Source organism: Artemia sp. Qi Xiang Cuo, chromosome 9 (assembly GCF_049724085.1).
Source record: "Artemia sp. Qi Xiang Cuo chromosome 9, ASM4972408v1, whole genome shotgun sequence".
NCBI classification, from domain to species: domain Eukaryota; kingdom Metazoa; phylum Arthropoda; class Branchiopoda; order Anostraca; family Artemiidae; genus Artemia; species Artemia sp. Qi Xiang Cuo.
Genome location: NC_142802.1, coordinates 40,575,534 through 40,592,250, shown reverse-complemented (window position 1 = coordinate 40,592,250; position 16,717 = coordinate 40,575,534). Strand labels below are relative to the sequence as shown.

At 34.6% G+C, this 16,717-nt stretch overlaps 1 protein-coding gene across 9 annotated transcripts in view; it reads right to left on the bottom strand.

The window, feature by feature from the left end:
* Mef2 (myocyte enhancer factor 2) overlaps nt 1-16,717 on the bottom strand; it is a 192,528-nt gene that overhangs the window by 24,156 nt on the left and 151,655 nt on the right. For 4 of the 9 annotated variants that reach the window (XM_089094553.1, XM_089094556.1, XM_089094554.1 and 1 more), the window contains 3 exons: nt 10,814-11,017; nt 9,014-9,217; nt 2,686-2,850 (listed from right to left, as the gene is read on the bottom strand). In XM_089094553.1, the coding sequence (XP_088950679.1) occupies nt 2,686-2,850; nt 9,014-9,217; nt 10,814-11,017 (573 nt within the window). Of the gene's footprint in view, nt 1-2,685; nt 2,851-9,013; nt 9,218-10,729; nt 11,018-16,717 lie in introns of those variants that run through there. The other 5 variants (XM_089094557.1, XM_089094558.1, XM_089094559.1 and 2 more) reach the window with 3 other exon arrangements.

The window sequence follows — 16,717 nt, the reverse complement described above, 5'->3', positions numbered from 1 at the left end:
GGTACTTATATAATGTAACTAGGCCCGATCTCTACAAGTATCTATGCCTACAGCAGAGCTTCGATTGAACAGACTTGAGATATTCAGTAAAAGTTTGTGGTCAAATATGAAAACTGTTACACATTTATCTAGTATACAAACATGCTGTCAGTGGGTCGCAAGCCAACCACCAATTCAAACTCCGTAATCCCCCAACATGGTGACTATAATGTTTGCTCGACAAAAAAGTAAATAAACAATTCTATTATATGTGTATGTAAGCTATTAGTTATACAAAAAAGTAGTAAATAGTTCCGGCCGAAAGTGATAAAGTCTAATAACGACGATCCATTATAAACCTTTAACGTACCAAATAAAATGATAAGTAAAAGCAAACTAAAACTTATAAAAAGAGACGTTTATTTAGTTCCAATCAACGAAAAAGAATATTTCTCAAGGAATTGAATTAATAACTTATAGAATTATCATCTTCCGTTTTCCTGAATGTTATCAAAAATCACAAGCAGATCCACCCAAGGGTGATATAACTTTAAATTCAATCAAAATACCACATAACTTATATTTGGTCGGTTATCCAGGAAAAAGTTGACATCATAGGAATTTTAGTAGCATGCAGGGAAGAAACATATACATGTATGGAAGCCAACGAAAGACCAGTCAACGTATTTTCTTCTTTTTTCCGATCACTTCAGACAGAATGGCTGGTCTTAGAAACTTCGGAGAGGTAAGGGTTATATCCAGAACTTTTCCAGGGGGAGGGGGGGTAGGTACAAAAAATCTTAAGAAACTCACCAAAAATTCGTTTATATGTGTTTTCGATAAGTTTCTACGAGTCAAGCAAGAATTTCGGGGGGGGGGGGCGGTTAAACCCTATACCCCCTCCCCTGGATACGGCCTTGAGGAAAGGGTGCAATTAACTGGACACTGAAAGTTTTAGTGCAGTTCTTAAGAGTTAAAAGTGATTGAATTAAAGTAAGATGTGATTTTCACAAAAATTATATTTTTGATATGTTAACGTCTTATGACGTCATGAAATCATACTAAATCCATAGTATTTTTTCACGAAACTTAAACCAAACCTTAAAATATGACAAGCATGTAAGGCATGTTTTGATTTTGGATGGTTAAATTTAGTGCCATTGGATTCCTGCTGCAATAGAAATAGCTCGCAAGATTTTAGTCTTCGACTCTGTTGCCCTTGGTGCCATGTTGTACAGGCATGGCTAACTCCAAATCTGACATGCACGTAGATCAATTAGGAAAAAAGAAGCAATTTGTGCATAATGGAGTTTGGTATGGAAACAACAAACACATCCTTCCTATATAATTTACAATCGTTTTTAAGCCACAATGTCGTGCGGTCATTCTATTTCGCTGTTTTACAAGCTTAAATTATATACGGCTTGTTCACAACAAATTTCGTAATCACTTTAATACCAGAAAACAACTTTAGCCACTGACAGCAATTATGATTGGCCCTTAAAGGATATCTATTGGTTTCCAAAACTAATCATACAATTGCGATAAAGGAAACGTTAGAATAGGAGATAATAAATAGGTGATAGCAGAGGTAGAGTAAAAGAAAAGAGATTAGTTCTGAAGGTTTCTGAGGCTACCTCCTTCTCCTCCTGTGCAGAATCAAAAAAAGAAAATAATAAACATCCTCCAGAGTCATTAACAGCACACTTGCGGGTTCTTTTTTATAAGGACATGTAGCTGGCCCGTGGCACAACCTTGCGGCAGCAGGAATTGAACACTGAACCCTGCATTGTCAAGCAGAGCATTAATCCATAGTGCTACCAATGAGTATTTTGAACAAACAGTCGCCAAATCTGAACCTTTCCCTCCGTTATACCTTCTCCAAAATGACCACGCCTGTGCAAACACGCAAGCAGGAACTTTTTTTAGGGGCAGTGGGTAATTTGTTTTAATTTAAATAAGAAGTGCCCAAAAATTTGGGAAAGTACAGGATTTCGGAGGGCCCGAGTATGTACATGCACCCATGGATAGCAGCTAACAAGACTTGAAAAAAACAAACAAACAAATAGAAAGGTAAACCAAAACCCTCATAGCTAATACCAACGCTCAATATTGTCTTCCTTTTTCCCCTTATTTTGCAATAGGCCTTTACCATTAAGTTTAACCGAATTTACAGTTATCATTTCCGAATCAGCTTCCAAGAGCAATTCATCCTCGCTTGACAATTTTTTAAACACATTTTTAAATTTTGGTTATTGTGGGCTAAAGTTAGGTTACTATCTTGTTTTTAATTTAAGTAATTTTCAAAAACGTGCTCGAAAAAATGTTTTTCAAAAAAAGATGTAAAGGCGATATTAAAACATAGAACATAGAGAAATAGAATCGTATAATAGGCAAAACTTAAAATGAACAAAAATTACTACGAGTGAATAAATGGAACCTAAAAAGAATAGAAACTAAAATGAATAATTGAGAAGAACATAAAAATAACAGATATAACTATGAATAAATAAAATGCAACGTAAAAGAAATATAACTTAAAATGAATAATCAAGTAAAACTTAAAACCAACAGAAATTACAACAATAAAACCCCCCTAAAGGCTAGAGTGTTATTTGCGCTTTACTGAAAACGACATCTATTTCGAAAAATTCTTATTTCCTGTTACAAAAAAAGAAAAAATCCAAATATTAATCAACAACTTACTCTTCCTGCTAAATGTTGTCTTTGCATCATCAGCTGGAACTCTTCGTCGATCCGAGAAAATTTTGACTCCGTTCTTGGGGTAAGAGAATATTCTAAGGGGCCATCGCCATCATCATCACTATTTGGACTGCAGCCTCCATTTTTATGCTCCTTCTTGTTTAAAGCCTTCAAAGAGACAAAAGTTAAGGGTCGAAGATTCCTTGAATTCTTTAAATTAGTATTTTAGTTTGTTTTTGCTTTAAATAATCACTGACCTACCTTTTTTTTTATTTATTTATCGTTCTTGATAGGCAACCACCTCTTTGGTTCTTCTTCTAAATGTTATTCTTAGAGATTTTAATTGTTGAACTTCAAACGTAAATATAACTTGAAAGAGCATTATTTCTGATACATGACAATTTGACGGGCAAAGATGCCATTAATTGTTGTCGACTGCAATTTTTCGATTTTAGGGACCCTCTTTCTAATAGCGTCGTGAATATTTTGAATTCTAATTTGGTATTCTTATATCTGAGATTTGTATTTTTAAATGTTAATTTAAGAAAATACATTTTAAATAAATTTCACAATGAATATCAGTTGAACCGTAAAATAAGTTTGCATTAAAAATTCAGGCAATTTCGATATATATGGGTAACAGTCAAAACTGTGTATTTCCTTTGGGTTACTAATAAAAAAAAAGTAGCATATTAACAAAAAGATTTTGAATTCAAAGTTATAAGCTTGGAATTTCGATTAAATTTCTAATAAGAAAATCAACTAATTTTTTAATCGGAAAAGACATTGCTATTCGATTGCCTCTCAGATAGAAAGCGGTAGCTCAAAAATGAGTCATCGTACTTAAGAGGGGTTAGTGCTCATGTGCTTAATTTTTCCTGATTTTTTATTTAGGTTTAATATTAGATGGGACGGTCAACACCGCAAAAACGTGCACAATTTTTTTAATTAGTACTAGCGGTGGCTCAGGATACAAAAATAAAATAAAATCTCACGCAAAACAAGTTCTTTAAAATCAGATAGACTGAAAAAAAACAACAACTATAAATTCCTATTAGCTTGACACATGTGGCAGGATAGAAAAAAATTCTCATACGACACATATAGGTTGTGAATTCGTTAAGGTCAAGCGAGCATGCATTTGAATATTCTAAATCAGCTATTATCAAAAGGGCAATTGAAAGTTCATCATAGCTACAACAATAAAAAAATACGAAGCTGGTTGGATAAAAATTAAAAATTCAATAGTTAATAATTCAACAGTCCACAACAGAAATTCCAGGACAAACTGGGGTGATCCGACAGGGTTCTGAGGGTATCACTGCCATTACCTCCAATTTTCGGCAACTACGTCAAATGATTATCACCAAAATAAGGTACTTGTTAAATATCCCGACCAGACTCTCGTATCACCATTACCCTCTGAATAATTTTCTTAACATTACCTCTATCCGAAAATATCGTCAATCCCAGTGAAGTCAATTAACGAAAATTTAGAAGTTGAGGGGGGGGGGGGCAAGATGTATTTTTCAAAAACTGGGAGGGGGAATTTTTTATTTATTCACTGAAATTACTAAAAAGGCATTTTCAACTAAAATACCACTAAAAAGATAATTTTCAAAATGCCTCTAATAGATGCCATTGATCAATGCCAAGCGAAAACAACGTATCTAGAATATTCACAACTCCAAGACACTTCATTTTGGTCACTTCATATTAGAATTGGCTTTTATGACTCCCACCCCCTCTCTCTCTCTAAAAAAGGCTGATTATTTTCTTTTTTCTTTTAATTATATTTTGTACAATCATAACAAATTAGGTCCCAGGTGGACCTGGGGTCCGGCTTGATTGCAATTGATTGCAAAATTAATGATCTTTTTCGTTAAGTTTTGTTGTGTTACCTGGTGTTTTATTTTGAGCCATATTATGAATTCTATGGCCTCCAATTCTCATTTTGAAAAATAAACATAACTAACCTCTGGCATTAAATTTTTTTGCTAATCCGCCAACACGCACATTTTTAATTGGGGTATGTTCCTCTTCTTTATAAACTGCCAATTAATTTGTCCCGTGAACCTACTTTGGTTTATTGTATCCACAATCAATACCATCAAATATGTCAAATATTGCAATATTGAAGAGTAAAAAAAAAAAAAAAAAAAAAAAAAAGGAAGGAAAAGACAGCTTGTTACATCGAAGCATTCTCCATACTTTATCCAATTAGGCCTTAGCAGAAATTATTTCCAGTTAATGTTTTTCGAACACATTAAAGGTTTCTATGTACTTCGGCACTGCAAGGATTGAATAAGTTTCTATGGAGCAACATTTATTGACAAGAATGTTTAAGAAAGGAGTAATAATGAGTGTTTATAGATCAAAGTGCATACCAGAGTTGAGGCACCGAGAGCCACCTGTCACAATCACAGTAATAGTGATTGATTCCACAGGCAACTTATAGACAGGAATATTGGTCAAAATACTTCCACCAACCATGAGTTTCCATTGTGACCCCCCCCCCCCAGAAAGAGAAACTCAATCCGAAATGAGTACATGCTAAACAAAGCACTTCAGATTCTTACCGTTTTATTTCAGGGGGTGGATAGCCGATGCTTAATTACATGTTTTATATCTTATGCCTCAAATCTTGGGAGCGTGCATTTTGCCTATGTATACATCAATAGAATATATTTCTCATGATAATTTTATATACGTCAAACTGTTAAGTTTAAAGGTGCCCAGCAAGAGTTATTAGCATTGGGAAATTTGCAATATCTCAGAAAAAAGTTGGAAACACCCCCCGAAAAGGACCCAATCTTAACGAGCATTACAACGCAAAATTCTGGTTGTCCAAAAACTCCCTGACATAATTTTTAAGTCCTTAACGGTGGAAAGTAGGTTACTCAGTGCTTTTTTTTATTTTAGCCAAAAACTGATTGAAGGCCTAAACTAGGTGACTTCTGTAATATTTTCAATTCCTGGGGCCCAGTGCGACAAAACAGGGCGTTATTTATATATTTCATGGCATTTATTTCATTATTTCATGGCAACCCTTTTAACCAAAAAGTTAAGAAAAAAAAATGTTTTTTTAAAGTTAACGTGACCCATACAACCGCCAGGGTAACAACCCAAAGATATGAAGAAGTGCTCGTTATACATATATCGACTCGCGAATAAATCTTCGAAGAAAGATAGGCGTGCTATGCTTATGCATTGTTTAATTCAGAATCTTGCGGACATTTTGGTCGAGAGTATTTTAAGTTTTTCAAGATACACTTCGGGGAGGCCACAACTCATTCAAATGACTAACTATCAAATAAAAAAAGTTTATCATCGGCATTCAAAGGTGAGAGTATTATACAGTGTTGGAATTAGGATGGCAATGGAATTTCGTCCCAAACAATTTCGGGATCCCAATGACACTCAATGAAGCAATTATGCAAATGAAAGATCTCAGATTCAAGTCTGGGGTACGTACGGTCGTGGAATACCTGACGTGGTGTTGAAAGCTAAAATAGTTCTTTCGATAAGAAAGATTGAAATATACAAAACTATGTTGGTACTTGTCGGTTATTGGAAACACACCCAAGAAGTGGAGTTAGATTAATCCTAATGAAATATAACACAACATGATAAACCTAACCTAACATAACCTAACCCCCCCCCCCTAAGGGGCAAAAATACAGCCAAAATTACACAAGTCCAATGTATTGTATTATCCATCACTTGTTTTTGTAGCTATGAAACCGGTTCTCTGAGATGTAACCTAAGCGTAATTCTTGAGTGTATTTCCAATAAGCGACAAGTACCAAAGACAAAGGCAAGTCACAGCATAGATGGGAAATATATAATTTGGGTAATATATTTAAACATTAGGGAAGGGGGGAGGAGGGGTGAAGTATTTGGACAGTGTGAAGTTAGAAAACAATTCTTGCTTCATAATATGGACAATTATTGTACCTAGCACATTTTGCATGCAGGCCCGCTATACTTTACACCTACTCTCCCCTAATGTACAAATATATAGACCAAATTTGCTTCTAAAGTATTATATTTTCATCATACTCAGGTATATTTCATTAGGATTAACCTACTAAAACTTCTTGAGTGTCGCCACTATAACAGATAAGTACCATGGTAACTTTTATCCATGTTAAGCTTAAAAGTAAATAGTAACAACGAGAACAATTTCATTGGGATTTCGAAAAAGAGCTTCATAACCTTTGAAATCGGTGGAGGATCAAATAAAATAGGTACTTGTTAATGGTACGGAAAGACCCAAAAAGTGAAGTTAGGTTAATCCTAATGAAATATACCAAAATATAATGAAAATATAATACTTTAATTTATGTAACATTATAATTTGGGCTATGTATTTGCACATTAGGGGGGTGTGGGGGTAAAGTAACCTAGCCTTACTCCCACTCTTCCTAATGTGCAAATACATAGCAATGCATTCTGTCACTCGTTATTTGTCTTTGTGGCTATGAAACCGGTTTTCATAGATCGTACATTCAGCAAACTTCTTGAGTGTGTTCCGTATAATTAACCGGTACCAATATACCATTGGAATCACCATGGTCAAAATCCCTTCAGCACGGTTTTTATCCCCCTCTCCCAACTTAAAAATTAATGATAATAATATTTGAAATTGGATGGCGCTGACAAGTACTTTTTTCCCTAGCGCAAGAGGTGCATTGAAACATTGTACAGCTTTATAAAGGCAAATCTGAGAGCTAATGCTTAATTACGTACTTTTTACAAAATCTTCTTTGTATCACTAAATTTTATCATTATTTCGTTTAATAATATTTGTATTAATTTTTTTCTCAAGCTTTGATATTTTTTTTGTACCTTCGCTCTTATTACTAATCCATACATTCTTTGGTTCATCTGCATATCTTGAATATTGCTTAATTTGTCTCTTTTTTTTTCTCTTATTTCATTTAGTTATTTATGGTAGAACAAAGAATAGACCAGAGGTTAGACCACTTTCAAAATATTGCTGGTTCCGGTGGACCCCTTGCAGCTAAGTTTCTACAATATTTCAAAAACTCGACAGAGACTGTGAAGGTTCGATCTAACTAAAGGAAATTGTTGTTGGGGCTGAGTTCCAACCACGAGTAAACAGTTTTCGAAAAAGAAAGTGAGAATTGATGGGTTGATTAATTAATGGATTGCACTGTGAGTGAATGTCAAAAAAAGTAAAATTGGTCAATCGAAAAATTATTTCATCCAACTTTACCCATTACCCTTTACCCAGTAGTCATTCATTAAATTTGATAAGGGGTTTCATGGGCCATTTTTGATTTTTATGGAGCAAAACTTCTGAGATAGTCAATCGAATTAAAACTATCTAAAGGTCACTGTATTTCCAGTTCCAGGAGTCCTGCTAGGGAGTGGTAGAGCATTCATCCCTGAACATATATACAGTCTTAAAAAATCCATCTTTATCATAGACCCTATACCAAGTAAAAGCAACGATGATGGAGTATTATAGTTCCTAAGCAGTTACTAGAGCGGATATCTTCGGTTCTTCTTTAGTGGGGGGGGGGGAGGGAAGAGTACACTAACCCCAAAAAAACACATTTTTAGGCCTAAATTTTAAAAATTTTCCATAAAAAACACTTTAGATGAATATAAAGGAAGGATGTAAATCTTGACCTCTCTTCTCCGAGGGAATATATTTTGACTAAGTACGCAATTTTTACGGGAAATGTTGCTCTTAAACGTCCAAGTTTTGTTATAAAAAGTGGAACGATAGTGTAAAGAACGGCGTAGCAACGAGAAAAACAAATTCCTTCTCATAATATCTCGTGACTGAAAGGGCTCGTTTGCTCGTATTAGAAATCGGCAAATAAAATAATTTTAGTTACCAACTGACTGTATTTATTACAGTCTAAAATGCTTTAGGTTACACGTTAGCTAAACTTAAGCGGATAGAGCAAGGGACTGAGCCCCTTGATCATGTCGCTCCACTTTCGTCTTAAAAAAAAAAAATCTGTTTTTTCAAGCACATTGATGGCATTAAATTTCAAATTCACACAACAGATTTTCCGTTACCATAATATATGAACAAAAACAGTGGATATCGGAATGAACTTACAATTTTGATTTTTGGTCTTGAAGATTTTTTTTTGCTATAAGAAATTTGTATCTATAACCAACTAGAGAATGCTTTCTGTATCTCCAGAAAGGTAAAAAATAAGAATAAATAAATAAAAAGAAAACTGTAGGCTTATCCGGAGTTTGTACCAGTACAAATGATAAAACTAGACAAAAATAGAAGCCTAGGAAATTTGGAAGAAACTTGTACAAACAGGTAAAAACCTACCTCAACAATATCGTTGTTAGTCCTCGACTCATGCGGTTCATTATATTCAGTATATTTGAGTAGTATTTTGTCCATATCAGTAGAGGCATACTGGAAAAGCTTGTTTGTAGAGCTAAAGATAATCAATGCTATTTCACAATCACACAGAACACTCAATTCGTAGGCTTTTTTCATGAGTCCAAATTTTCTTTTTGTAAAAGTCACCTATAATGGGAGCAAAACATTACCATGCATTTAACTGACTACCAAAGATTATATCTAAGCAAAAAAAGATGTGACATCAACAACTTCACAACACCAACACACACTGATAATCAATTGGAACCAATTGTCAAGTAAAAAGCTTATGAAAACCGAAACGTTCTTGATAGTGAAACTCTATTTGGATAGTTATTTTTTCTACAAGATTGGTCCATGATGCCACATCTTTTGTAAGTATTTATAATCTTTGATGACTACAAGAAAACAAACGGACCAAGCAGACTTTCGGGCAAATTTCTCATAAGTTAGAAATTAAGTGGCCAATGTTTTGTATCTGCATCCAAGCAAAAATTCTTACTCTTAGAACATTGATAAACTTTAATAGCATTTCATATATCCTTGAAGATATCTAAAAGTCCGGCAAAATATAGGAGATAACTACACTACCCTACGAAAAGGCTCAGTCAAAAATTTAGATTTCCACAGAAGCGCACCTGTTTCCTCGAAACAAAGCTTTCGCTTCAAGCCTGTTTTTAAAATATTCTGCTCTTATGTGTCTTTTCGGCTTTCCTATCATTCACTTGGTTTCCAAGTAAGCTTATTCAATTAAATGAATATAATGTATTTAGATATTACAATGTCTAATGTCTTTGGAAATGGGGGCCAAAATCACCAGTGATTTTATAATCTTCAGCACCAGCACAGATGCCTGCTCCTTTGAGTTCCTGCTTCACCCCTATATCGTACCTTGCTCAATTTTAGTGATACAATAATTTTTTAAAGTTCAATTTCGCTAATATATCACAACTAATACTTTCTTCTTCTTCTTCTAATATATCCTTGCTTATAAAGTTTCACTGGGTTTCCAAACAATAATGTGCTAGTAATTTACAATCAATAATTTTGGCACTTTAGCTAGAGACATTTAAAATCAGTTTTTTTTTTCGAAGAGTTAAAATTGGTGTGTTGAGAGTTTCCAAGTTAAACGTGCTAAAATCTCAAGTAAAAAATAAATTCTTCAATTACATCAATATTACAAAAAACTATATCTGAACTTCCACGGAATAATATTCTGCTCTGTTAAGCAAAAACCGTCTAGGTAACATTTATGGCGAAACCAAGACAATAGTATGATCAAATACATGAAACAGAAAGGAATACTTAGAACAAACTTAAGTCTTCCATCATTACTCAAAACCAGATTTTGAAAATGTTTTCAAGTAGGAAAGCCGTCCGCAAGAGAAACGACAAAATCATTCGATGGTTTTCGCTTAACTTCAAAATATTTGCCACATTTGAGTTCTCCCCTCACTTACAGAAAAAAGAAAAGAAAAAAGATTGCAGAATAATATTAATCTAATTTTTGATTCGTTGAACTACAGCAAATAATTTCAGCAATTGAGACATCTCTTTTTTCTTTCTCTCTTTTTATCTCCTTTGATCATGGACAATTTTAATTTTAGAAAAAAAACGGAAATTTGTAACAGTTATACATTGGCCACCCAGAAGTCTCACCTATAGAAGATTGCCATCTACACACCAATTGTTAGTTGGAACACGATCTCAGGTTCAAATTTGGCCGACATGCTCGCTTTTTACATCAATTATGTTTTTATTCGTTAAAGATTCATGGGGTTCATTATATTCCGTGTACTTCAGAAGGACTTTGTCCATGTCTGTCGAGGCATACTGATAAAGTTTATTTGACGAACTGAAGATGATAAGCGCTATTTCACAATCACAAAGTACGCTCAGTTCGTACGCTTTCTTCATGACGCCGAACTTCCTTTTGTTGAATGTAACCTAGGATCATAGATTAAAGCGTAAAAAAATTGAAGTAATAAATTCCTAGTGCTATGCAATGAATGAGTCATAAAAAAATTAAAATCAACAATGTCCCAGAACAAAAAAAAAAAAAAGAAAAAAAAGAGAAAATTCAAAAAGAAGATACATTTCTCGGTTTAATAGGTGTATTTTAATAGGTCTGAGCATGGTAATTGAATGTAAATAATTTTTAAACATGGCTTTTAGACAAATTGGCTTCTAAAAGTTAATTAATATTCGGCAGTAAAACCTTTTTTTTATCTCAATTCCTTATTATTAGGGAAAATGCTTCTAATCATGCGAAGTCAAAATTCAATATATTGCGTAGAGCTTAAACCCAGAAAAAGGTGACACAATAAATTTAGCTTCTGTTGGCCCCAACAAACTCACCACTACACTGCGACATTCTTCTATTACTTTTTTATGTAAATTACCAGGGGCCACGGCCCTGCTGTAATTTTTCATAAGTCCCATAAATGGCCATAAGAAATATTGTTTCAACAGTAATTCAATTCCATTTATCTATTTCGAATAAAGAAACAAAAAGATAAACCACAATAGTAGCCCCAAAGACATATATCCCAGAGGCTAATCCTATACAAAAAAGAAGAGAAATAAAAACAACAAGAATTAATACAAAAATGTAAAGAAGGATAGAAGAATTAATAAGAAAAATGAAGTCCCTTATCAAAAATATACCAGAGTTGCATCAAAAATGCATAGTTGAGTAATAGAGCAAAAAGATGCTTTTTTTCTAGCTGATGTAAAAACATTCATTCAATTCACGGGTTACGGAAGATGCTGAGAGTTAATTTAAAAAAAGACTTAGGTCACTCAACATTAACAAGGTCATTGTTAGTACCAATGATTGGTTCCCTTACATTGCGGCAGTCTTAACATTCCCATGCTTGAGATGTTTGTAGGCATAGCAAGTTTCCGTTGTGTTTCTACTTTAGCGCTATAGCGCTACCTAAGCAAAGAACCATGTGCTCTCTACGAGTTATTTTTTCCCCAGCCACTTTGTGTGAAAGCGGTAGCCTTAGAAACTTCTGAGGAGACTCATTCGATTAGAAATTGAAAATTCGAATTTCCTTTTTGAAAGTCAAAAGCAAGTCCCCTCCATGCCCTTTTCTACTATCCTACCCCAAGACATCCGATCAGAATTTTGAGATCGCTATTTTCTTCTGAACAGATTAAAGGTCCACCAAAATGCCTCCAGGGAATGGTCCCCAGAGGCCCTGGGGTAAGGGCTGTACATAATACTAACTGCCAATTGCTTACATACGCGTTTTATAATGGAAAAGGGGGGTGGGACTTGTTTGATATTGGATGTGCGATTGGCTTGAAACTTTCAAGGATCATTCACTGGGACAATGGATTACACATTCTACCGCAGGGAGCCCGGAAACAGGCAAAATAATTTATTGCCCCTAACCAGTTTGAAACTGACAGTCGTAAGTCCTTGTTCCAAGGAAAACCCCTTGTTGAAAAAATGAATGTTTTGGATTATGGCTTGGGGAGAGGGTACAGCTTAAAAAAAAAGAAAAAAAAGGAAGGGGTAGAGGACTTTCTATTCTATGTTGGGGAGAGAGGCTAAATATATTTTCCCTCTGGTAAACCTAGAGGCTTTGTAGTATTGGACTCTACCTAATTATAGTTAAGTAGGGAGGTAAATCAAAGACACTATGTGTTGCCAGATTACCAAATTATTGTACCTCCAATATCTTGGGAGCAATTTGGGAGACCACACTGCAACTTCTAAGATTTTTTTTTTGGGGGGGGGGGGAGCTACGTGTACCTCAAATTACAATTGGGGGGAGCGGAAAGAAAGCCTAAAAATATTTTATCTCCAATTTGCCTTTAGAGTTTTGGCACCTTAAATCCCCCCTCGGACTAGAATCTACCCATAGTGAAGAAGTAATATAAATCGAGACACTAACTGTGCCCTGGATAACAAAATAGGGTAAGCTTTGTACCCCTGTCCCCTTCCCAATTTACTTGCCTGGTGTTAAGCATAGGCAGACAGGAAAAGCCTAAAGACTGTGGTCTTCAAGCTTTTTAAAATTTGGCACTATGAATCAATGTTGGAATAAAATCTATACCTAGTGAAGTAGGGACGTGGACAGAAGGAAACCACGTGTATCCAGATTATCGAAATAGCGTATCTACTTTATTTCAGGTACAGCTTGAAGCATCGAGTTGGAATTTCCAGAGGGCGTCAGGAGGCAAAGAAGAACTTCGATTTTGATTCGGGGGGAGATGATGTAGATCAAACGGAACCATGCATCCAGTTGTCAAAATAGCATATTCGTATGATCTCGGGAATAAATTATCGGGGTCGAGCTGAAACTTTTGAATTTGGGGGGGGGGGGGGGTAGGTGGAGGATTCAAGAGCACTTCATATTTTTTGTTTAGAGGCAGGAGATGATGGAGGAGGGGGTAAAAAAATTTGTATTTGGCTCGCCCAAAAGTTTTGGCCCTATTAGCCCCAGTAGAACTTTGATCCTATTTACGGTGAAGTAGTTAAGTAAATCAAAAGAGAGAATATCCAGGTTATGAAAACAGCGTTTTAATTATTAAACAGAAAAACTGAAAAAATTACAAATATTCCTAATTTTAACCAATAATAAAGCTATGTCAATAAAAAAAAGGACAGAAATTAATTTAAAAAACTATTTTTTCAACAAAGAAGTTTTTTCAAAGAAAAGCAGAGCCAAATTAAAACCCAAGACGAGTAGAAATAAGGTCATACAATAATTCGAATTTTAGACGACTAAAAATAAAGATGAAAAGCCAAATTTAAAATGAACAGAAATTACCTCAAACAGTAGCAGGTACCTCAAACTTTAGTCATTCTAAAGGTCAGAGCGCCACTTAACACTTACCGAAAACAAAACATATTTTAAACATTTTCATTGAATACTGTAAGTTTTACATATAATTGTAATTATTTTAAATAACATCATATACAATTTTGTATTATATTAAGCAATTTTTATGATTTCATATAATATCAATATTATATAAAAGCTCGATTTCTTCTTAAGTTACTTAATCTAAAAAAAACAAGGTTTTTCTGAGGGAAGCAAAGAGCGAAGTTGAAACTTAAAACGAACAAAAATTATTGATTCACAGTCTATCTAACATGTATTGATAAAACTATTGTAAATAAACCCCCTGATGATATTTCCCTTTTGTATGATTCCCCAATGTCAAAGCTGTGGTGCAGTCGTCCTTATATATATGCCCAGCCATCCAAAAAGAACTTTTATTATGGAGAACATAAATCCAGTTTTACTAACGAGCATACAATATTCCATAGTTGCACACCATCTACTAGCGGGAAGGTCAGTGGATATCTGTGTGAAAGTCCCTGAAGCCTCAAAAAATGTATTTTAGAGCCAAAGTGTCCTACTTTCGTGAGAGGCCCTCCAGATCTCGTACATAAACAGGGTGATTTACCCCCTAACATAGCTTCACTTAGGGTCATATATTTGGTTTAAACGCACAATATGGATTCTGAGGAAGTTATACTTCCCTCCTATTACAGAAATACTTTAAGCATGAAATCAAAGATCAAACCTAAAGTGTGAAATAAATATACATTTACCTGTGCATAACCAAAGAGGATAGAGGCACCCCCCCCCCCTCATAAGCAATGTTTTTCCAATGTACTCACATTTAACTGAAAATCTTAAACATTACCTGAAAAATCCTTTTTAAAGTTTCAGACTCCTCCCCTAAAAAATGGCAACCGTGCACCATTTCTAGCAGTATTTTTCCTACTTTCATGAGAGGCCCTCCAGATCTTGTGCATAAACTGGGTGATTCACCTCCTAACATACCTTCACTTAGGATCATATACTTGGTTTAAACATGCAATATGGATTCTGAAGAAGTTATACTTCCCTCCTATTACAGAAACACTTCCAAGTATGAAACCAAAAATCAAACCTAAAGTGTGAAATAAATATACATTTATCTGTACATAACCAAAGAGGATAGAGGCACCCCCCCCCCCATAAGCAATTTTTTCCAATGTATTCACATTAACTGAAAATCTTAAACATCACGTGAAAAATCCTTTTTAAGGTTTCAGACTCCTCCCCCTAAAAAAATGGCGACGGTGCACCATTTTTAGCAGTAATTTTCACTCATGATGCATTACTATGCAAATACTCAACTTACAGAGATGGTGGGGTTAGAGGAAGAAGAGTTTCCTTCATATTAGAATGGCTGTGAATATGGTATTGAAAATATCGACAAAAGAATGGTAAAAAAATAAAATTAAAGGCAAACGCGACCTTGACAGTTAAAGCGAACAGAAACTATCATATGTATGAGGGTACTACCTCATCCGCTCTTTAGTCTCAGGTTTAGCTTATGATTTATTGCGAGGATAATTAGTATTTATAACATATTGAAACTTTAGTTTAAAGAACGGGAGGGGAGTTGCAGCCCCACTCGTATATAGGATAATTTCTGCTTCTTCTAAGATTTAAGGAGGCTTTTTACTAACATAAAAAAAACTATTCGTTTATTATTCTACCAAAGGATTACGTGCTAACAAGTACTCCTTCTACATCCGGACATTTTTAAAGCCTCGACTTTCACCATCTTACAATAAATCCATTTCTTGATATTTTTTAAAGAAAATCTGAGGATTGTGAATGCCGTAAATATATTGGTTGGTATCAGACTTAGAGTCTAGACAAAACTAAGAGTTTGATTAAAGATCAAAAACTAGAATACTCCTTCCTTTCTGATATTAGGACACCTTAGGCGGAAAACGTGTTGGTTTTATTATACTATAAAATAGGAAGGAAAGCTTCTATCTATATTACTGCCGACTTCTTTCGAATTGCTACCGAACTAATTGATTTCCGTTAGTAAATTGGAGATTAGTATTTTTTTTTATGAAAAATTACAGTTACCCATTTAGTGCTAAATGCATAATATGTATAGTTGTCCTAAAGTTTGAAAAATAAAGACCGTTATTTTGGTTTAGTTTCGGTGACCCTATATTTGCAGAATCAGATCACGTGCCTGCTGGAGGACTTAAAAAACAAATTTAGCTTAATCTCTGTGTCATTAAATACTATGTAGGTATATTTTAATCAAATATCTAATATATAGAGTTGGTTAGGTTAGGTATGTAATATAATGCTTTCTGGGCGGCCTGCTTATCATAATTCTGTAATTTCCATAATTTTGTTACTAAAGTATTACATTTTCATCATGTTTTGGTATATTTCATTAGGATTAACCTAACTTCCCTTCTTAGGTCTGGTCGCTATAACACGTAAGTACCTAAATTTTTACTCACGCTTATCTAGGTGCTTACCGGTCTGACCGTTAGGGTGATGGGGGATGTCAGAAGAACTTTCCCCGAGGACAGTATGGTGGCCCGAAAACCAAACGTTGAGTCCAAAACTGTCACATTTTCCTTTTGGACTTTTTAGGTAATTTCCGAATGGATCTTTCACCCTCTCTCTTTCTGTATCTTTCGCTTTCTCTTTTTGTATCCCTCGTTTTCTCTTTCTTTCTGTAAAGTTGTATTTTTTTTTTGTAGAGTAAAATAATAATAAAAAAAAATCCCCGAATGCTAATTTTGCTCCGTCTGTTCTTTTTATATAATCCGTTGCTTAAAAAAGCAACAGGTTTTTGATATGCCTATTG